This window comes from Myripristis murdjan, chromosome 18 (genome assembly GCF_902150065.1).
Source record: "Myripristis murdjan chromosome 18, fMyrMur1.1, whole genome shotgun sequence".
In the NCBI taxonomy this organism is placed as follows: domain Eukaryota; kingdom Metazoa; phylum Chordata; class Actinopteri; order Holocentriformes; family Holocentridae; genus Myripristis; species Myripristis murdjan.
This window is the reverse complement of record NC_043997.1, coordinates 2,809,086-2,832,811: the sequence shown is the minus strand read 5'-3', so window position 1 is coordinate 2,832,811 and position 23,726 is coordinate 2,809,086. Positions and strand designations below refer to the sequence as shown.

General features: G+C 43.8%; 1 protein-coding gene across 3 annotated transcripts; it reads right to left on the bottom strand.

Annotated features, from left to right (window-relative positions):
• Window positions 1–1,607: 1,607 nt before the first annotated feature.
• Window positions 1,608–22,216, bottom strand: LOC115376677 (butyrophilin subfamily 2 member A2-like). Of its 3 annotated transcripts, none has more exons than XM_030076420.1 (6): window positions 22,146–22,216; window positions 20,831–20,949; window positions 20,024–20,079; window positions 17,527–17,892; window positions 16,985–17,131; window positions 1,608–1,841 (listed from the first exon to the last, which is right to left on the bottom strand). In XM_030076420.1, exons 1-6 carry the CDS (start codon window positions 22,200–22,202, stop codon window positions 1,792–1,794), a joined length of 795 nt encoding a protein of 264 aa, XP_029932280.1. In that variant the 5' UTR covers window positions 22,203–22,216; the 3' UTR covers window positions 1,608–1,791. The 3 variants fall into 3 exon arrangements, with proteins under 3 accessions (XP_029932280.1, XP_029932281.1, XP_029932279.1); XM_030076421.1 differs by lacking the exons at window positions 16,985–17,131; window positions 17,527–17,892; window positions 20,024–20,079 and adding exons at window positions 1,978–2,132; window positions 5,122–5,490; window positions 10,297–10,352 and having other exon boundaries at window positions 1,768–1,841; XM_030076419.1 differs by lacking the exon at window positions 1,608–1,841 and adding an exon at window positions 16,209–16,845.
• Between the last annotated feature and the right edge of the window lie 1,510 nt (window positions 22,217–23,726).

Below are 23,726 nucleotides of genomic sequence, written 5' to 3'. Positions count from 1 at the left end.
CAGGAGAACTGGTTTTGAGGCGACAGTTTGATTTTGATAGAAAAGACTGGGGTTTTGTGAATGTAGTTTGAGGTTTTGGATTTGTGTTTAAGGTTTGGAGAAAATGGGTGGAGGTTTCAAGAAATGTGTTTTAGCAATTGGGAAAAACTGTAAAAGGAATTTTCTCTGTGCACTCATTAAAAAAAAATATCCAGTTAAAATTGTATCCAGTTGTAATTAATGACCATTTAAAGTGCAGCACTGTGAGTATATGCAGATGTGTAGAACCTTTTAACAGCTTTTTAATACTACATGGAACTGAACTAATACCAGATTTTAAAAGAACATCGATAAATCAAGCTGTCAAAAGGAGCGACAAACACACAAAACACAACTTAACTGAGCATAACAAAATCATCAATATCTTTACAGCATTGATCAGTTTGCTTCATCATTTTACCCTGACAATGAAAAATCACATTTGAGACTGTAACAAAATAAGAAAACTGACATTTTCTGAGTAAAATCACAGCTGTTGCTGTAGAGGCTGAAGCTGCTGGAACAGCAAATCCAGCAGGTATGAGACAGTCTTTTGGCGCCACCTAGTGACCATGTAACGGTACTACATTTGGCTTTAAGTATGGAGGACTCCAGTAGTAACAACAACTTTGTTCACTGGGTTTTAAACAAAGCAGAACTCTGACATAGAAACAGAGCAGAACTGTCCTTCTTAAGTGACTGCATTCTACAAACTACAGCAGTGGTCTCCAACCACTGGTCCGCGGCCCGGTACTGCAAGACATTCCACACTGGGCCATGCAGCATGGGAAAAAAAAACAGATCATGTGTAATTTGGCGCTCGACTGTAACTTTTTTCCCGTCACGCCCACATGTAGCCTTATCTCGCTGCTGCGCAGCCCAGTTCATCTCGGCCTCAAAATTGAAAAATGAGAGCACCTCTGAAGCAAGCTGCCCATCAGAAGCAGTTAGGGGTTCAATGTCTTGCTCAAGGACACTTCCACACGCTCTCTGGAGGAGTCAGGGATCAAACCAGGAACCCTCTGATTACCAGACAACAGCCCTACCTCCTGAGCCACACCGCCCCCAAAATGCAAGCATTTACTCCTGGCGACTGGGCTGGGCTGACGGTTTACAGAAACAACAAGACCAACAAAAACATAAAGTACCACAACATGTACCAAGAAATGTAAAGTGCCAACATCCCATCAGACATGCCTGATAAATGTGGGTTGGATCACTAATTGTCAAAATACTGATGACATTGTTTGGATATTAGATTCCATTAACATGCAAGTTAGAAAGACACAGTTCACTGAAACACTGGATGTGCCTGATAGGGAACAAGGTGCATACATTTGTGTTTCTGAGGCCTGAAGAAATATTACCTTTCAAGGCACAAGTCTTCCTTCATTGGCTGCAGAGGTAGAGGCTGGTTAAGCCAGTGAGATACCAAAAATACACGCCAGTATCTGTGGTATCATCTTCTGGCTGTCAAATCAGTTTTGTCTTGTCACACTTGACAAGATGACACTGATTTCTGGACCAATTTCAAAAATGTTTTCCTATCAGTCATGTGGACCCCAAAAATAGGATCCAGGTTGAAAAATACCGGAATTACCCTTTAATCTACTGAGAGCAGCTGTAATGTGATGTTGTATGGATGGACAGCCTGATCCATGTTCCTCCCACCTCCTCAGTTCCGATGTCTCTGCTTTGTGGACAAAAAACACCAATCATCTGTGGAGTGCCTGTTCCCTCATGGAGCAGCAGGACTCAAGGAACAGTTTCTTTTCAAGTCACAGGAACATGGTGGAACTCAGCACAGGCAGGTCCCGGTGTGTCTGAATCAAATGACACATAATAACATTATATCACAACATAAGTAATAACACTAAAAACAAGAATGGCACACTGGCATGTGAACAAACACAAACATAACATTACAATTTGTCAAAAAGAAAGAAAAAGTAAATATACCTTGTGCTTCTAAGCGAGTCCACAAACGAATATCACCACCATGAGAAGAACTACGAGAACTACAAGAGAACCGATCACAGCTCCAATCACAACTCCGATGTTGACGGCCGCTCCATCTTCTCCCTCCTTTGGCTCTTCTGGCAGGTGTTTTGCAGCTGTGAGGAGAAAACATACCAGAGTTTGTGCAGAACATTCAGTTTGTCCACTCAACAAGAACATTTACATCGGTTCTAGAGAAAATGGGAAATTTAAAAATGGTACAAATTCTTCATTTTTCCTACAATTTAAACAAAAGTCAGTCCTATCTGACACCCGACACAAAGCAGCACCAAACATGGCTCCAGTGTCTTCTCTACTTTCCGAGCAGCTCAGTTGTCATTTCCCCATCCAGCGCCCCCTTGTGGAAACAGCAAAGTGTCTTGTGTCCATCTGAGCTCCATGGGCGTGTTGCTCTTAAAATGAGCTGAGCTGAGCTCAGCTGCAGTGTTGCTGTCTTGAGGCAGCTGAAAGTGACTGAGCGGTGTTGGGCAGTAGCGACATTACCAGTTAAACTACATTCGTCAGCAGCGTGCTCGTAGCGTCGCTGTTTTCTAAATCAAATACCTCTTAAGTACTGAAACTATTTTACTGGTCAAATAGCGTGGTAGCGTCCGCAGAAGCTACATTTTCAGCAGAGCTTCTGCTGCAGTTTGACATGTAACTGGGAGCAGCGGGTGACGTCACTGCCGCCCACGGACCTGTAGGTGTAGCCAACAGCCACCCTGCGTTCCAAATCACATACTTCTACTTTTTACTTTTAGTACAGGGCAGTGGCGGATACAGAACATGGCTAATGGGTGGGCCTAAAAAAATCTGGATGGGCCTGTTATTTCATTTTGTTTATTTTTTTAGATAGACATGTAGGCTATAATATGATATGATGAAAGAAAAAAAAACTCGGTAAACGAGCCGAGAGGTTGTAAACGAGCATAAAATACACGTTGGAAAAAGGACATTAAAACATTTATTTATTTAGTTAGTTATTTTTTGGTCTTGAATCTGATAGGGTGGGCAAGCTGTCAATCTGGGTGGACCTACGCCCATCCAGGCCCACCCGTAGATCCGCCTCAGGTCCAGGGTTTCCGCTACATGTAATTGATCGTGGCGCAGCGCCACGGCAAAATAAAGGCTGCCACACCTTCGGAATGATGATTTTTTTTTTTCTTCCAGATGTTAAAACAATTTTAAATGGATATATATACACATATATAGGCTATGTAGCCTTTATTTGCGCAAATATACTTATTATACTCAGTTTGAAATGATAATTTAAATATCATGAAATGTAACATTACACTGCAATTAACTTTAGTCTGTTTGATTACTACTGCTGTGCGCTCGCAGAGGGAGAGAAAAGGGCAAGAGAAAGGTACCTGGGCAAGATTAAATTTAATCCATTTTATTTGGTCAAGCCTGTGAAAACGACCCTAATGTTATCGTTAATGTTAACATTGTAGGGCCCATAATTTCTGCAATCACGAAATTTGCCAAATAAAAGGCAATCTATTTTTTAACGCGGAATATCATCGAATTTGACATAATTTGAATGAAATGCTGTTTTGTGTGGAATATGGACGTATGTCTGGGGAAAATCACATGGAGGGAAGCAAATCTGGGAGGCACAACCGCTCCAGTGGTTTCACCTGCACCACCAAGAAAAACATTACAACACCTGCACCGGCACCGTGTGAGTCCAAAAGGCAGAGAAACTTTCCAGCTACAGCAGCGCACTGACATAGATGTAACAAAGCGAAGAGTTGCCACTCCGCACTATTTTCACTGGCTAACAGCAGCACACTGGCTTAGCTTGTCTATTCAGAGAAGAGGTATCACTTTGGCTTATTTTTCAATCTGTTATCACAGGCATACTACTGCTCATTCATTGGTAGCTGAATTGTTAGGTCTGTTTGATAAGCAATTTACATTTAACAGTGAAATCACCTGGTGGAGGTCTTGGTTGGAATGAAAACCTGCAGCCTCTCGGCCCTCCATGGCACATGATTGGTGACCCCTGCACTACATACATCATCCTTGACCTCTGATCCTCTTGCTCACTTACTCCACCGTCCGTAGCGCCACATCTGAATGTTGTTGTCAAAATGGCGGTGCTGTTTCATATTGCGCTGTCCTCTGTCTGATTTCTGATCTGCTGTCTTCCTGTCACTGCTGCTCTACCTGAGCCAGGTGAGTGTCGTGTGTGTGTGTGTGTGTGTGTCGTGATATCTTCCGTATGTGGGCGTGGCCTGTGCACACAGCTCAGTCAGTGCCATGTAAAGTCCGCTGTGCAAAGGATTGTGGGTCAGAATGGCCAGAGCAGCATGCTGACATGCAGACTGTGAAATCTGACTGGATGTAGTAGAACATCCTGGTACTCGTGGCATACTGCATCTGACATACTGTGTATTGGGGCATACTAAATCTTTTTTTGCATACTAAATAGTATGGTAGTATGGGTACTGGAACGCAGCGCCGCTCTTCTGTTTGACGTCGCGCACCTGTCCTACCTGTCTGCTGCAGCAGGACACAAGCACGTGTGTTGTGTATACAAGCAGCTGCTGTAAGAAAGATCAGGATGCCTGGCCTCTGTATCCACTAATAAGGAAAAAACTTTGGAACACAGAGGCAGAAACTACATGCAAACACAGGTGCGCACACACAGACACACACACAGTGTGTGTGTGTGTATGTAGTTAAAGCTACATTTTGTCATTGTATTGTAGCTCAGCTTGCTACATTTCTCTGGTCTGGAGCTTCAGTGCAGTGAAGCTTCATTTAATGCAGAGTAACTGGTAGCTTAGCTCACTACATTTTCTAAGCAGCTTGCCCAGCAGCCTGCTTCACCTCAGGAAGCGTTGATGGACTCCTGCTGTTGTTGCAGATGAGCTGCTCCAGGCTCCTGGTTCTAAAGGCTTGTCCTGAGTCTCTTCATTAATCCTGGCTGTGCTTTGGGCGTAACATGCAGTGAACCAATCAGAGCGCGGTCTCCCATCCCCTTTAAAAGCCAGGTGTGGCTGACGCTCCCTCCAGGGTTTAATACCCCTGCTTGATGCTGCTCACATGAAAATAGTGCGGAAAGTTCTACTGGGTTCTACTGAGGCAACTTACCAGTGACGTTGAGCAAGCACTCACTGAAACCCCCATCATCATCATTATCTTCAGTGAACACTTCACATCGGTAAATGCCGGAGTCGTTGATCCTGAGTCTGGACAGGTGGAGTCTGACATGTCCCTTTCCCAGGTCCTCCCTGTCCCATCGAGCTCGTCCTGCAAACTGCTCGTCTTGAGACTCTGGGTGTTCAACGCCACCTTGTAGATGATATAAAGTCTTAGAAGTCCTATCATCAGACCACCAAAACATACAATAGATGTTCAGGTTGGTGAGGGTAATGATGGGCGTGAAGATCCACTCCATCATGATGTTACTGTTCTCCACAGCCTGGTAGACAGTCTGGCTCACATTCACAACAATTCGTCCTGTGAAGGAGAGAGGGAAAAAAAACAGTTACTAAAATTTTGTGTTTTTGCTCATTTCAGTTTAGTTTTAGAAAATTTTAGTTTTAGTTTAGTTTCTCATTCATTCAGTAACCCTTTTCATGCATGAATTATGAAAGCCTGAATCCAGACTTTTTTTCTCATGTGTTTTTACTCTTCTTAGGTCATGAATATTTCTCCATACTTCTTCCAGGATGCAGGACTGGTATTACCATGTCATTCTACTAGTATTAATATGTTATCAGCAACAAGAACTGACAGTCTCTGCATGAACTTCATTGGGGGGAGCAGCAGAGAGCACTCTAACAGCTGATATGCAATTCCACCATAGAAACCATTTAGGAGAAATGACTTTTAAACTGTCTTTTAAGCTGTCCACTGTAGTGACCGCTATGCACCAAAGGGTTAATTTCCCACCACTTATCCTGGACCAGGTCATGGTGGCAGCAGGCTGAGGAGGTCAGCCCAGAAGGTTATTTCCCTTACCACATCCACCACCTCCTCCTGGGGGATCCCAAGGTGTTCCCAGGCCAGCCGGGAGACTTAGGGCCCTATCTTGCGCCAGACTCCCTAAACCCGCTATTTGCGGATTTAGGATTTAGGAAGAGGCGTTCCCCCGTAAAAGTTGCTATCTTGTGCACCTCCCGCTATCCGCAAAACACCTGCGCTACCCGCTATATTATGCATAGGTGTGTTTTGGGCGTTACGCCAGTTAAACCAATCAGTGTGCCAGGTGCCATTGCCTTTAAGGGCAGGATGCGCTATCCTAAATCCTAAATCCTAAACCCGCGATGGAGAGAGGGAGGTAGATTTTCTCAGGGCTTCTACTGAGGCTAAAGCAAGTTGGCTTTATATACATATGATATATTATATTATAGGCGAGTTAATTCGGGAGGTGGAGCCACATGTGTCCAAGTGGACGCGTCACAAGGTTGTACTGATTGAGTAAAATCCCCGGGTCACACCACACACACACAAGAGGCAGAGGTGGAACTATGTGTAAACTAATTTATTGACAAGGTAGATTGGGCAAATAAAATATTAAAAATAAAAATATAGCACAGCTGCTGGCTTATGATAAAACAATAAAACGTGCTGGCGTACGTGTCCAATTAAAACAGTCTTTCCTCTAAACAGTCTATATGAGTAATATACTCAGTCCATTCCGGCGGCGTCCCGGTATCAGTCCGACCGTGTGCGTGGCGAGGCTCCGTCGGGGTGCGCATTGAAGCCGCCTGGGCGCGCTCTCCTAACAGCCCAAACTTTAGGGATAGCGGGTGGTCAGGACCACCCGCTCCCTAAAGTGTGTGCACAAGATAGCAACTTTAGGGATAGCGCATGAAACACGCCCACGGACACACCTCCAGGCGCAAATGACGGAGTCGGCATAACGGATAGCGGGTAGCGTGGGCGCAAGATACCCTGTAGGGATAGCGGAAGTTCCTAAATCCGCAATTTGCGGGTAGCGGGTAGTGGCAGCGGATAGTGGGTGGCACAAGATAGAGCCCATAATCCCCCCAGTGTTTCCTGGGTCTGCCCGGGGGTCTCTTTCCAGGTGGTCGTGCCTGGAACAGGCTCTCCACAGGAAGGCATCCTGAATAGCTGCCCCAACCACCTCAGCTGGCTCCTCTCAATGCTGAAGAGCAGCAGCTCTACTCTGCTCCTCCCTGATGTCTGAGTTCCTCACACTATCCCTAAGGGTGCGCCTGTTCACCCTGCGGAGGAAACCCATGTCCACCGCTTGTATCTGCGATTTCAGATACAACTTAACAACTTCCACTTCACACTCGGCCTCAAACCGCCTCAGTGACTGCTGAAGGTCACAGCCTGATGAGGCCAGCAGGACCACATCATCCACAAAGAGCAGGGATGCAATCCTGTGGTCACCAAACTGGACACCCTTCCCACAGGATCTGTGTCTTGAAATCTTGGTGTGCCTTAGAACTTCTGTTATTCTGCTGAGATTTGACTGCAGTAGTACTACAGTAAAGTACTGCTGTAAAAATCTACTGCAGTAAAAGTAAAAAGTGTATCATTTGAAATGTACTGGGAGTAAAAGTGTCTGAGTTCCTTCTTCAAAACAGTTCAATGGCAAGAAAAAGTTTGTGAACCCTTTGAAATGTTCTAGTTTGCATGAACTGGTCATAGAATGTGATCTGATCTGCATCTAAGTCACAAGTATAGACAAACACAATGTGTTTAACCTAATATCACACAAACAATTATAACAATTCATGTCTTTAATGAACACAGCCATTAAACATTCACAGTGCTGCTGGAAAATTTAAGTCAACCCTGGATATAATAAGTGGTCAAAGCTCATTTGGCAGCCAGTGCAAAACTCCAAGACTGTTTAGGCCCCAGTCTGCACACACACACCATTTTACAACAGGCCACAAGAACACATGTGGACTGCAGGCTTTGGGGCCCAAACTGCATGGGATTAGCAGAAGGTGAGCGTGTCTGCAAAGGGGAGAGCCATGGCTGCCCAGAGAACCCATTTTCATTCACACAGCTGGAGGTCAGAGGTCAAGGGACCCTGCTGACAGTAGCAGCAACATAGATATCTATAATAAAGGCTAGATGTCTCGTCCACGCTGCCGGCCAATGGAGTCGCACGTCCGCACATGGCGGCCATCTTGCCACAGTCAGCTTGCTCACCTATAACATTGTGTGGTAGTGGTGCATGTACTTTTTAATAACCATAACTTGCTCAATTTTCTACCGATTTTCAAACGGTTTGGTTTGTCATAAACGTCAGAGGTGTAGCTATAATACTGCACACTTCCGGTCAAACATCCAGAATTGTAGCCACATTAATAACGTTTGTAAGAAACCAAACCGTTTGTAAATCCGTCAAGATTTCAGCGAGATAAGAGTATTTATGTTTGTGCAGATCACTCACCTTCCCTCAGGTACCACAGATTCTGCCAGAGAGCTTGCCTGTGGTAAGATGGCCGCCCGGTGATGACGTTACAGACTCGGCCGTAAGACATCTAGCCTTTATTATAGATACACTATATTGCCAAAAGTATTCGCTCGGCTGCCTTCACACACATATGAACATGAGTGGCATCCCATTCTTAAACCATAGGATTTAATATGATGTGGGCCCATCCTTTGCAGCTAGAACAGCTTCAACTCTTCTAGGAAGGCTTTCCACAAGGTTTAGGAGTGTGTTTATGGGAATTTTTGACCATTCTTCCAGAAGTGCATTTGTGAGGTCAAACACTGATGTTGGTCGAGAAGGCCTGGCTCGCAGTCTCCGCTCTAATTCATCCCAAAGGTGTTCTCTCGGGTTGAGGTCAGGACTCTGTGCAGGCCAGTCAAGTTCATCCACACCAAACTCGCTCATCCATGTCTTTATGGACCTTGCTTTGTGCACTGGTGCACAGTCATGTTGGAAGAGGAAGGGCCATCTCCAAACTGTTCCCACAAAGTTGGGAGCATGAAATTGTCCAAAATGTCTTTGTATGCTGAAGTATTAAGAGTTCCTTTCACTGGAACTAAGGGGCCGAGCCCAACGTCCGAAAAACAACCCCACACCATAATCCCCCCTCCACCAAACTTTACACTTGGCACAATGCAGTCAGACAAGTACCGTTCTCTTGGCAACCTCCAAACCCAGACTCGTCCATCAGATTGCCAGATGGAGAAGCGTGACTCGTCACTGCAGAGAACGCGTCTCCACTGCTCTAGAGTCCAGTGGCGGTGTGCTTTACACCGCTGCATCCGATGCTTTGCATTGTGCTTGGTGATGTAAGGCTTGGATGCAGCTGCTCGGCCATGGAAACCCATTCCATGAAGCTCTCTACGCACTGCTCTTGAGCTAATCTGAAGGTCACATGAAGTGTAAAGGTCTCAAGCAATTGACTCTGCAGAAAGTTGGCGTCCTCTGCGCACTATGCGTCTCAGCATCCGCTGACCCCGCTCTGTGATTTTATGTGGCCTACCACTCCGTGGCTGAGTTGCTGTCGTTCCCAATCGCTTCTACTTTGTTATAGTACCACTAACAGTTGATTGTGGAATATTTAGTAGCGAGGAAGTTTCACAACTGGACTTACTGCACAGGTGGCATCCTATTACATTACTATTACAGCACCATGCTGGAATTCACTGAGCTCCTGAGAGCGACCCATTCTTTCACAAATGTTTGTAGAAGTAGTCTGCATGCCTAGGTGCTTGATTTTATACACCTGTGGCCATGGAAGTGATTGGAACACCTGAATTCAATGATTTGGATAGATGAGCGAATACTTTTGGCAATACAGTGTATCTATGAGCAGCAAGGCCTCAACCACTGGGAACAATATTCTTTTTCTTTTTCTTTAATTATTAGCCACAGATGTAAGAGAGAGAAAGACAGCATGTGAGGATGTGTGTAATGATCTAAAGAACTTTATCTGAAGACAGATTTAAACTCAGTGTCCCTCCCTCAGCTCCAGTCTGTCCAGTCTGACCAGTTCAGCTCAGCAGCTCTGCCATCAATTCTACCTTTTAACAAACTTTATAATGTTCAATTTGTGTTGACATTCTGCAGAATGTGTCACTTTAATTCTGTGTTTATTACTGAGGTTGTAGCACTAACTATGAGCTCGATGCCAAACATAGAAGTGAATGAACACCTCTGTTACCGTGACAACAAGACAAGCTGAGCATTATAGGCAGCAGGAGAGGAAACTTTATGGTACAACAGCTGGACTGGATTAGATTCGATTATACAGGTGGAGCTGATAAAGTCACACTGAGTGTGTATTTCAGTGTGATGAACAGAAGGTGTGAGCTCACCGCAGACAGAGGAGGTCAGGACCAGCAGCAGCAGGAGGCTGGAGATCATCTTCTCCCTGTGGAAGCAGAGGACATGAAGACGTTTTCTTGTCATTTGAGCCAGACTGTCAGAGTGTGGAGAACCAAACCACAGCCACTGAGCAGCAGAGACACAAGAAAAGGGTTTCAGACGTGAGAACTCACACTGTCCTTTTTGAAAAAAAAAAAAACAAAAAAAAAACATCTTTTTAAAAACATTTGAATGTCTTCTGGGTGATGTGATGACATCACTTGTGCTTTACTTTGTTACTTACTTAGTTAGCAGGCGAGTTAGTAAGTAAAGGTTTTCCTTTGTATGAAAGGGATGGATTTACTTGTCATAACAACATTAACACCACATGCTCAACATCTGTGCTTACTGAGTTTGTATAAATAACAGAGTTTATCTCTAAACTCTACTCAAACTGATTTCTATGGCCACAGGTTCCACTGTGATCACTGGCCCAGTTCTTTTGCTCTAGGTCGCCCCCTGGAGGCCTGTAGCAGGCAATAATGTAGGAACCGAATTTCAAAATATAACACTGTTGAGATTCCGGTTGCAGCCTCCGTGTGTGTGTGTGTGTGTGTGTGTGTGTGTGTGTGTGTGTGTGTGTGTGTGTGTGTGTGTGTGTGTGTGTGTGTGTGTGTGTGTGTGTGTGTGTGTGTGTGTGTGTGTGTGTGTGTGTGTGTGTGTGTGTGTGTGTGTGTGTGTGTGTGTGTGTGCCCAGCGCGCTGCAGCGCCGCCTCTGGTGAGAGCGACAGGACGAGGGTGAGACAGGCTCCTGCAGCTTCACTTCATGTCAACAACAAACAACAAACACGAGGTTTCTGTTTTGGTGGCTCTTCAACGTGTGTAGTCTGGGTTTCACCTGCTGACATCAGATTACTGACCGTCTGTTTGGTCTGTGAAGTTTCGTCATGCCTCTCTGACTGTTTCAACTCAAACGCAACAAAAATTAAAGTAAAACCCAAAGTAAACGCATTCTCACCTCGCTGAAGACATTTCCCTCGGCTCTCCTGCGGGCTGAGTTCAGAATAAGGTTCATTTTTCTGCACCTGCAACTTCCCGGGTTTACACTTTAGTGAGCTGCGACACACTTTTTTTTTTTTTTTTTTTTTTTTGCATTTCCGGACCGTTTTCGTTTCACAATAAAAGCCACAAAACACACGCGCAGCCTTCCGCATCAGCTGACTGACAGCAACGACTTCAAAATAAACCGAACTCACACAGAGGAGCAGGGAGTGTAACACCTGAGGGTTGTACTACGAAGCAGGTTTAGTGGGTTAGCGAGGTATGTTGAGTCTAAAGCCAGGCTTTCCTGTATCACGAAGGTGGCTCTCTTTTAACCCGGCTAGATCACCATGGTAACTTATGCTTAACTCATAACCTGGTCGGGACCAGGTTATGAGCTAAGTTTAACCCCGTCCGGCTATAAAATTACGGAGACAAAGAGGATTTAGGGATCGCGCGGATCCGCTGGCATTTCCTGACGATATTCTCCATGAGCAGTATAGATTTTCATCTGAGGGAATACGCTAAATTTGCATTTGCACAATGCAGGTATACTATTAGTGGTGCACAGACTTCACGTTTGTTATAAATATTCCGTTGTATCATAGACTTTGTTATAGTAGCCTACTTTTTTTTTTTTTTTTTTTTTTTTTTTTTTTTTTTTTTTTAAAGGAAACCCTTTATATTATAACGGTGACTGTCACGGCATCCGAAGGTGATGATTGGACGGGAGCAGCCCGTGGTGATTCAAACGCACTCCAAACGCCACTTATTCCCATTTAGAAAAAAAGATTTAACAAAAAAGGAGCAAACAAACATCAACAGAAATGGCTCCATAATTCTAGTTAAACTTCAAATGTAACGAACAGTTATCTGAAACTACTGACGAGTAGCTCTAAGGAGAGTCAATAGAGGTCAAAATTGTCATGTAACCATGGTAACCACCGCCTGCTCCGTCCGACACTCACCCACACACACCTTCAGTCACCTGACTTAACCTCAGGCTTTACAACACTCCCATAAAGCTAGTGAAGTTACATATTTCTAAACTAAAATTCATAATAGCCTACTGAATGGATATATAGAATATAATGAGTCAGTGTTGACATAGCGTACGCATTCACTCGGTCAGCAATTTTCTGCCTGCACTCCTCTCTCGCCTTATTTGCGGCCACAGTGTTGTTCTTAGCGTTAATTTTATTTTTTAAATTTCCATAGCTTTCCATGAGGACAAGCTGCTCCTCTTGTGTGAAATATGCAGCCCGTGAACGGTCCATTTTTCGCGGAAGTAGAATCATATGACGCCAAAACGCCTTTTCTGTGAATGCGCACAGAGCACGAAGCTGACAGCCGGACTGAACAAACCTTGATGAGAACCGCCGTCGTGATACCACTTAACTTTGACTGGAGCTTTAGGTTTTGTTGAGCCTGATAGTGAACACAAAGCCTGGCTATGTTGAGCCTCCTTCGTAGTACAGCCCTCAGAGAGGAAGATGAGACACGAAGCAGCAGAGACAGAAACGTCAGTCTGATTTTCAAATAAATAAATAAATAAATGAATAAATAACAAAAAATAACAAACGAAACACCGAGTTTCAGACAAATAAAGACGAGTAAAGCTTAATTTCTGTTTGTTCTGTCTGACAACTGTGATTCTGTTCTGCACAGAAAAGCTGATGGGCTCATTTATTTATTTATTTCCGTCATTATTTATTTATGTCCTCGCCTCCAGGGGGCGACGGTGAGCACTAAAGCTGAACAGTCAAAGGAAAAGTAGAGCAGAACTTAACCAGGAAATCAGCTGTGTGTGTGTGTGTGTGTGTGTGTGTGTGTGTATTGTGAAGTGCAGAGGACACACACGTCTGTGGCCTTCACATGAATAAAGTTGGTGGGAATCTTCTGCTATATAAGTTCTTAGAGGAGCTGTGGGAGACTGCTGGGGTCTGAAATAAACATCTGAAGGCTTTTAACAGAAACTTTAAAGTCACAAAAACCACACAAAAGGTTTTCAAAAGCTTTTATTTTTACGAATCAAACAACAATTACATACAGACAAAAGTTCTAAGCATTTTTTGCCTTTTTATTCACAGCGACATCACAATTGATTTACTTTGCCTACTAGCAAACACAAAAGTGCAACAACAATCTGACCTGAAACACAATAATAAGATGTAATGGTGAAGCACAACATGAAATTACAATCTCGAGTCTCTCTCTCAGCTCACTTAAAAAACAGTCTTATATTTGAGCATAAGAGCCTTCACTCTAATTTCTGTCCAAGCTGTGTAGTAACAGGCAGGAAAAATGATCAATTAAGCTGCCTTGAAACTGAAAAATAAATAAATAAAAAAATAAAACCATTCAAAGTGCAGCACTGTGAGTATCTGCAGGTGTGTAAAACCTTTTAACGGCTTTTTAATGCTACATGTAACTGAACTAAGACCAGATTTTAAAAGAACATCAATAAGTCAAGCTGTCAAAAGGAGCAACAAACACACAAAAGGCAGTAACAAAACTTCAAAACTGAACGTAACAAAATCATCAATATCTTAAAGCGTCAATCAATTTTCTTCATCATTCCAAACTGATATGAAAAATCAGGCTTTTGGCGTCACCTAGTGAGCATGTACCGGTACTACAGTTGGCTTTACGTATGGAGGACTCAAGCTGTAACAACAAAACTTTTCTCTGAATTTTGAAATAATTATCCATTCAAATATTCAGAAAAAAACAAGGCAGAACTCATTTTCTTAAAAATTACAATTCCATAGTATACAGTATGTACATATTGAAAACACAACCTTTGCAGTACCAACGTATATAAGTACCAATAAGCATGACAGATATTAATAGTACCTTCTGTTTCAAGCATAAAGAAGAAACATCTGGCTGAGCCAGTTAGCAGAATGAAATGCTGCCATCTGACATTTCTGCAAACTAACAAATACGTTGAAATGTCAACGTCTCTGAATCAAGAACACACTGCATATCATTATTGAAACTTATGGCGCCAACATCACATGACTGTTAATGTTTGGCATGTGCTAACATTACCTTATATTGATTTGTTGGTAGCTAATGTTTGTTAATATTATCCAGCTAATGTTAGCTAACTAACACACCTCTCACTTGACACAGGAGCTTAACCTCGTTCTGTTGATCGAACCATCCGCCCCCCCCCCACCTGCATCCCAACGCAGCGTTTGTTGCTCGCTTCACACCACGGCACAAAACTTCAAAACGTGACATTTCAACGTATTCTTGGTTTGCTTAAATATAAAATGGTAAATGGTGTATTTCTATAAAGCTTTTCTAGTCCACCAACCACTCAAAGTGCTTTACAGTGTAAACAAGAAGACTGACAAACATTAAGTGCCACAACATGTACCAAGAAATGTGACGTGCCAACATCCCATCAGACATGCCTGATAAATGTGGGTTAGATCATTAATCGTCAATATACTGATGACATTGTTTGGTAATTGGATTCCATTTCGTGCAAGTTAAAATAAGACAGTTAATTGAAATGTTGGACTTACCTGATACGGAACAAAGTGCATGAGTTTCTAAGGTCTCAATCTCTGAAGAAATATTACATTTCAAGACACAAGTCCTCCTTGAAAGGCAGCAGAAGCAGAAGGTGATTAACCCAGTGGGATACAAAGTGCTGGATCAATATAGTTCACTATAGCTCCAAGCTTGAAGGATAATTCTGGTATTGTTGCTCTGCCCCATTTTTTCTACTTTTTGAGGTCCAAATGACTGACATTTTTTAAAACTGCTCCAGAATTGAACGAGATGCCTTCAACCAGCATCTGTAACCACATCAGGCAGGCCCGGACTGTACATCGGGAGAACCGGGAGATTTCCCGAAGCGCCGGCCTGTCACTGGCCTGGTGGCCTGCGCGTGTTTTTTTTTTTTTTTGTTTTGGTTTTTTTTTTAGACAGGTCGCCGGCCAGGCCAATCAGCTTTTTTTTTTTTTTTTTGCCGTCCAAGGCGAAATTACTGGCTTGTATGGCAAGCCGTTTGAGCATATATTCAGATATCCCACTAGTTAACTTTTTTTGCACTCACTAGTGACACTAGTGAGGCCAAAAATATTTACTAGTATTCACTAGTGTCACTAGTGAATGCCCCCCCCCCTCGGTCTGGCCTGACACCTGACTGACATGTGGCCTGCAAAAGTGTCCCAGTCCGGCCCTGACATCAGGCAAATTTGTCTGTCAAATCATGTCCACTGAAAGTGCTTGTTTTGGTGCCACAGACAGGTTCAGATTGTTATTGTAAGGGTCTGACAACAACATGGAAAAGATCCCTACAGAGACAGACATTTTTCGTTAGGTCTAAGAACATTACCTCCACTATTAGAACAGCATTTTCCTTTAGGTCAAATTGCTTTGGTGGAGGATTTCCTCTCCTCTGTGGCTGGTGATTGTGATCCTGGTCAAAATGGCAAATGAAGATGAACAGGAGTGTTTGGATCCATGTGACGCACAACTAGCCACAGCTTGTCTGTCTCTATCCAACACAGTTAGTCAATTGGCTCAGGAGGTAGAGCGGCCGTCCGGTAACTGGAGGGTTCCTGGTTCGATCCCCGGCTCCTCCAGAGTGTGTCGAAGTGTCCTTGAGCAAGATACTGAACCCCTCACTGCTCCTGATGGACAGCTGGCGCCTTGCATGGCAGCCTCTGCCATCAGTGTGTGAATGTGTGTGTGAATGGGTGAATGTCAGGCAAAACATGGTAAAACGCTTTGAGTGGTCAGTAGACTAGAAAAAAGCGCTATAGAAATGCAGTCCATTTACTAATTAAAGTCGAAGTGTGATGCAACATTCTGCTGGAACAATCCAGAAATGCACAAACATGAACCACATTTCTTTTTAAATCTTTTAGATAACACTAAGCTAGGCTTCCTGTACCACAAAGCAACAAACTCCTCCCAGCCGGTCCAACTCTCACCTTTCCACTGTCGTCTTCCTGCAGCGTCTCAGCTCACGTGAGATTTCAGAGTGAGCCTTCTGTTCAGGTGGTGCACACGTCTGTCCCTGCAGGGATCTTTTCCATGATGTTGTCAGACTCTTATCATAACAATCTGAACCTGTCAGTGGCAGAAACAGGAGCTTTTACTGGACATGATTTCACAGATGAACTTGCCCCTGTGATTTCATTGCAGCCCGTTTTGCAGTTGCTGAGTGAAGCCATCTTGCTTGATACTGGACGAATTTAAAAATGTTTTTGTTCCTATCAGTCACATGGACCCCAAAAATAGAATCCAGGTTGAAACATTCCAGAATTATCCTTTAATCTCCTGAGAGCAGCTGTAATGTGATGTTGTATGGATGGACAGTCTGATCCATGTTCCTCCCACCTCCTCAGTTCCGATCTCTCTGCTTTGTGGACAAAAACCACGAATCATCTGTGGAGTGCCTGTTCCCTCATGGAGCGGCAGGGCTGAAGGAACTATTTCTTTTCAAGTCACAGGAACATGGTGGAACTCAACATGGGCAGGTCCTGGTGTATCTGGACCAAATGACGCATAATAACATAAAATCACAACATAACAAGTAATAACAGTAATAACAAGAATGGCACACTGGCATGTAAACAAACACAAATATTACACTGCAATTTGTCATGAAGAAAGAAAAAGTAAATATACCTTGTGCTTTTGAGCGACAGAGTCCACAAACTAATATCACCACCATCAGAGCTACAAGAGAACCGATCACAGCTCCAATCACAACTCCCATGTTGACGGCCGCTCCATCTTCTCCCTCCTTTGGCTCTTCTGGCAGGTGTTTTGCAGCTGTGAGGAGAAAACATACCAGAGTTTGTGCTGAACATTCAGTTTGTCCACTCAACAAGAACATTTACATCGGTTCTAGAGAAAATGGGAAATTTAAAAATGGTACAAATTATTCATTTTTTCCAACAAATTCAATATAAAGGAGTCCTATCTGACACCCGACACAAAGCAGCACCAAACATGACTCCAGTTGTCTTTTCTAGTTTCCAACCAGCTCAGTTGTCATTTCCCCGTCCAGCGCCCCTTTGTGGAAACAGCAAAGTGTCAGAGGGCCATATCCCATCCCCTTCAAAAGGTGTGGCTGACGCTCCCTCCAGGGTCTAACACCTCTTCTTGATGCTGCTCAAGTGAAAATAGTGAGGAAAGTTCTACTGGGTTCTACTGAGTCAACTTACCAGTGACGTTGAGCAAGCACTCACTGAAACCCCCATTATAATCATCATCAGTGAACACTTGACACTGGTAAATCCCGGAGTCGTTGATCCTGAGTCTGGACAGGTGGAGTCTGACGTGTCCCTTTCCCAGGTCCTCCCTGTCCCATCGAGCTCGTCCCAAAAACTGCTCGTCTTGAGACTCTGGGTGTTCAACGCCGCCTTGTAGATGATATAAAGTCTTAGCAGTCCTATCATCGGACAACCAAAACATACAATAGACGTTCAAGTTTGTGAGGGGTATGATGGGCGGGAAGGTCCATTCCATCATGATGTTACTGTTCTCCACAGCATGGTAGAAAGTCTGGTTCACACTCACAACAATTCTTCCTGAGAAGGAGAGAGGAAAAAAAGCAGTCATTATATTTTTGAGTTTCTTATTTGTTTTTTATTTCATTTTAATTTTTTTGTTTTCAATTCAGTTTATTTTCAGTTTAGTTCCCAGAGTAGGTTTGCTCATTTCAGTTTAGTTTTAGAAAATGTTAGTTTTAGTTCTAGTTTTTCATTCATTCATTAATTCATTTTCCACCGCTTATCCGGGACCAGTTCAAGGTGGCAGCAGGCTGAAGAGGTCAGCCCAGAAGGTTCTTTCCCTCACCACATCCACCAGCTCTTCCTGGGGGATCCCAAGGCGTCTGACCCAGGGGTCTCTTCCCAGGTGGTCATGTCTGGAACATTTTCTCCACTGGGAGGCGGCCAGGAGGCATCCTGACTAGATGCCAGAACCACCTCAGCTGGCTCCTTTCAATGTGCAGGAGCAACGGCTCTACTCTAAGCTCCTCCCTGATGTCTGAGTTCCTCACACTATCCCTAAGGGTGTGCCCGACCACCCTGTGGAGGAAACCCAGTTTGTATGTGTGATGAGCTTGGTCGTTTGGTCACTACCCACAGCTCGTGACCACAGGTGAGGGTTGGAACAAAAATCGACCAGTAACAGAAAGCCTCGCCTTTTGGCTCAGCTCCTTCTTCACCACAACGGTCCAGAACAACGGTCCAGAACAGCGACCACAGAACTGCTGCCGCCCCGATCCACCTGTTGATCTCCCGCTCCACTCTACCCTCCCTCATGAACAACAACCTGAGATACCTGAACTCCTTCACTTGAGGCAGTAACTCACTCCCCACTCGAAGAGGGCAAACCACCTTTTTCCAACAGAGAACCACATCTTTGGACTTAGAGGTGCTGACCTTCATCCCAGCCACTTCACACTCGGCTGCAAACCGCCTCAGTGACTGCTGAAGGTCACAGCCTGATGAGGCCAGCAGGACCACATCATCCATAAAGAGCAGGGACGTAATCCTGTGGTCACCAAACTGGACACCCTTCCCACAGGATCTGTGTCTTGAAATCTTGGGGTGCCTTAGAACTTCTGTTATTCTGCTGAGATTTGACTGCAGTAGTACTACAGTAAAGTACTGCTGTAAAAATCTACTGCAGTAAAAGTAAAAAGTGTATCATTTGAAATGTACTAGGAGTAAAAGTGTCTGAGTTCCTTCTTCAAAACAGTCAATGGCAAGAAAAAGTTTGTGAACCCTTTGAAATTTCCTAGTTTTCTGCATGAACTGGTCATAGAATGTGATCTGATCTGCATCTAAGTCACAAGTATAGACAAACACAATCTGCTTAACCTAATATCACACAAAAAATTATAACAGTTCATGTCTTTAATGAACACAGCCATTAAACATTCACAGTGCTGCTGGAAAAAATAAGTCAACCCTGGATTTAATAACTGGCCGAAGCTCATTTGGCAGCCGGTGCAAATCTCCAAGACTGTTTAGGCCCCAGTCTGCACACACACACCATTTTACAACAGGCCACAAGAACACATGTGGACTGCAGGCTTTGGGGCCCAAACTGCATGGGATTAGCAGAAGGTGGGCGTGTCTGCAAAGGGGAGAGAACCCATTTTCATTCACACAGCTGGAGGTCAGAGGTCACGGGACCCTGCTGACAGTAGCAGCAAGGCCTCAACCACTGGGAACAATATTATTTTTCTTTTTTTTTAATTATTAGCCACAGATGTAAGAGAGAGAAAGACGGCATGTGAGGATGTGTGTAATGATGTAAAGAACTTTATCTGAAGACAGATTTAAACTCAGTGTCCCTCCCTCAGCTCCAGTCTGTCCAGTCTGTCCAGCTCAGCTCAGCAGCTCTGCCATAAACTCTACCTTTTCACAAAGTTTATAATGTTCAGTTTGTGTTGACATTGTGCAGAATGTGTCGCTTTAATTCTGTGTTTATTACTGAGGTTGTAGCACTAACTATGAGCTCAATGCCAAACAAAGAAGTGAATGAACACCTCTGTTACCGTGACAACAAGACAAGCTGAGCATTATAGGCAGCAGGAAAGGAAACTTTATGGCAGCTGGACTGGATTAGATTAGATTATACAGGTGGAGCTGATGAAGTGACACTGAGTGTGTATTTCAGTGTTATGAACAGAAGGTGTGAGCTCACCGGAGACAGAGGAGGGCATGACCAGCAGCAGCAGGAGGCTGGAGATCATCTTCTCCCTGTGGAAGCAGAGGACATGAAGATGTTTTCTTGTCATTTGAGCCAGACTGTCAGAGTGTGGAGAACCAAACCACAGCCACTGAGCAGCAGAAGAAAGCAGCACAAGAAAAGGGTTTCAGACGTGAGAACTCACACTGTCCTTTTTATTTAAAAAAAAAAAAAAGGGAAAAAAAATCTTTTTAAAAACATTTGAATGTTTGAATGATGTCATCACATCACCCATTCTGGGTGATGTGATGACATCACTTGTGCTTTACTTTGTTATTTACTTAGTTAGCAGGAGCGTTAGTAAGTAAAGGTTTTCCTCTGTATGAGAGGGATGGATTTACTTGTCATAACATCATTAACACCACATGCTCAACATTTGTGCTTATTGAGTTGATATAAATAACAGAGTTCAGTCATGTGAACTGGAGTTCCACCTCGTCCCTCCACCAGGATGCTTTTGACTGAGGAACCCCCTCTGTAAAGACAACTCTACTCAAATTATCTCTAAACTCTACTCAAACTGATTTCTATGGCCACAGGTTCCACTGTGATCACTGGCCCAGTTCTGATGCTCTAGGTCGCCCCCTGGAGGCCTGTAGCAGCCAATAATGTAATAACTGAACTAAAGAATATAACACTGTTGAGATTCTGGTTGCAGCCTCCGTGTGTAGGCTACGTGTGTGTGTGTGTGTGTGTGTGTGTGTGTGTGTGTGTGCGTGTTGCCTCGCATCACTGATGTCAAAGTGACTGCCAGCGTCTCACCTCTTGCTGGAGTGAACCACTGAAACTCCTCCCTCACTCCTCCACTGCTCCTCTGATGTTTCTCTGCTGACCTCCTGCAGACTCCTGCAGGCGGCAGGACGACACCTCCAGCGTGCAGCCTGGAGGTCAGAGGGTGGGCGGGTGTCACAATCATAGTTCATTCATAATACTCCAAATAGACAGTTTCTCTTATAGCAGGGCTATTCAACTTCAATAGCAAGGGGGCCAAATATGAAAATCAATCGGGCTAAAGCTACGTGTGTGTGTACACCTATGTTTGTCTGCTAAAGTTAGGGCCCATTTGGAGGACAAAGAGTAAATAAGAGAGGGAGAGAGAGAGAGAACAAGTTTCTGCCTCTGCATTCCAAACTTTTTTCAGTGGATGCGGAGTTCAGGCATCCTGATCTTTCTGACAGCTGCTTGTTCACGCGACACAACAGAAGCTTTTCAACATCGGCATCACGTGTCATCTTTGTGCTCGTGTCCCGCTGCAGCCGACAAATCCGCATCAGCGGCAGGACAGGTACGTGACGTCACACGGAAGAAGAGCGTCTGTCGGCTACACCTGCAGTTGACGGTCAGTGAGCGGCGGTGACGTCACCCGCTGCTCCCGGTTAGATTTCAAACCGCAACAGAAGCTCCGCTGCGTTTAAGGTTCAGAAATAGCCGACCCGGAAAAATGTAGCTTCTGTGGACGCTACCGCGCCATTTGATCAGTAAAATAGTTTCAACAGTTTCATTTTCCAACTGAATAGGCCTGTCTTATAGTTTCAGTTCGTGCCACAGGCCGACACTGTCTGTCTGTCTCCTGCTTCTGCACCCTGACACTGTGCCATCTTTTACAGTATGTCACTGTTATTGTAAAATTATAAGGTGGCAAATTCTCTGAACACTTATGACTTCAAACATATACCTTAAATAAAACAGCTAAGTTTTTAAAACGGCAGCAGATTTTTTTTTTTTTTTTAACTAAGTCTATGTGCTAACAGGAAATAAGCGACTGTGAGCTGAACTCTGCTGTCTCTCCTCTCTTTCCTGTTTTTCTTTTCATATTTGGAGACTGAATTTCTTTTTCGGCGGCATGATCGCTCCCTCCTCACCGCGCCGCACGGAGGAAAGGGGGTGATGATGGTTTAACAGTTTAATATTGATTGTTTTTACCTATTTTTCCTTAGAACTGTCCCGCCCACCCACCGTCTGTTTAGTCTGTGGAGTCTCGTCATGGCCGCGTCTCACTGCCGCCTCCGCCTCTCTGACTGTTGCAGCTCAAACGCAACAAAAATGAAAATTAAACCCAAACTGAGCGCATTCTCACCCTGTTGAAGACATTTCCCTCGGCTCCTCTGCAGGCTGAGATCAGAATAAGTTTCATGTTGCGTAAGCTGAGCCAACTTCCTGTTTTTAAAAACTGTTGCGACACAGTTTTTTTTAATGTTGTTGTGTGTGTGTGTGTGTGTGTGTGTGTGTGTGTGTGTGTGTGTGTGTGTGTGTTTTTCTACATTTCCGGGGCGTTTTCGTTCTATAAAAAAGCAGAACTCTCACAAATCCTCAGCAGCCGTCCGTTCTGTTCAATGATTAAAAAAAAAAAAAAAAAACTTGTACTGATTAGCAACAAAACAACGAAATACATTTTTGGCGTCTTGTTTTTTTTTTTCTCTTTTAATAAAAAAGAAAGTGCTGTGGCATTTCTTTTTCAAAGTGATGTCGTTTCGAGTTCGCGTGTGCGCGTGTGCGCCCCCAAAACACACGAGCAGCCTCCCGCATCAGCTGACTGACAGCTGGATTCGTCAGCCACGACTTCAAAATAAAACGAACCCACACAGAGGAGTGAAGAGTGGAACACGAGAGAGGAAGATGAAACACGAAGCAGCAGAGACAGAAACGTCAGTCTGATTTTCAAAAGAGGAAACAAAAAAACTAAAATAACAAACGAAACACCGAGTCTCAGACAAATAAAGACCAGTAAAGTTTTGTTTTTGTTTGTTCTGTCTGACAACTGTCATTCTGTTCTGCACAGAAAAGCTGATGGACTTATTTATTCATTTATTTATTTCCTTCATTATTTATTTCTGTCCTCGCCTCCAGGGGGCGACGGTGAGCACTAAAGCTGGGCTCAACAGTCAAACGAAAAGTAGAGCAGAACTTAACCAGGAAATCAGCTGTGTGTGTGTGTGTGTGTGTGTGTGTGTGTGTGTGTGTGTGTGTGTGTGTGTGTGTGTGTGTGTGTGTGTGTGTGTGTTGTGAAGTGCAGAGGACACACTCGTCTGTGGCCTTCACATGAATAAAGTTGGTGGGAATCTTCTGTCATCGTCTCCGCCCAACTGACTGCATGCTGGTCCTCCATATCAACAGAGAGGAGTGACAGTGATGACGATGATGATGATGTCAGAAGGAAATCCTGGTGGTTTGAGCCCAGAGTCACAATCTCCTCCTCAGCATCTGGGCTCTGAAGAGACGTTGCTGTGACTTGGGCCGATTCAGAAGAAAACAACTCACTGATTTGAACGAGGTGCTGACTATTTCTCTCAGCAAAGTTGTTTTTTTTATTATTTATTTTTTAATTTTTTAATTTTTTTTTATTTTTTATAAATTTTTTACTTTATAAACTCAGAATGGGAATTGGGGAAAAAAATCCAAATTCTGTGTACATAAAAATGGAAGAAAAAAAAAACAAAAGGCAAACAAAAAAACCACAACTTCTAAGTGTCTTTCAAGATATTTATGAAACTGAGTAGAAAAAAAAAAAAAAAAAAAAAAAACATTAAAAATGCCAGGCTAACACAACACACGGTAAAATTTGAAAAACTTCTAGAGATTTTTTTTTCTGGGGAAAAAAATTGTGTGGAAATATGATCAAATATAACCAGTGTGATGCAGCCCTTTGGCGACATCTAGT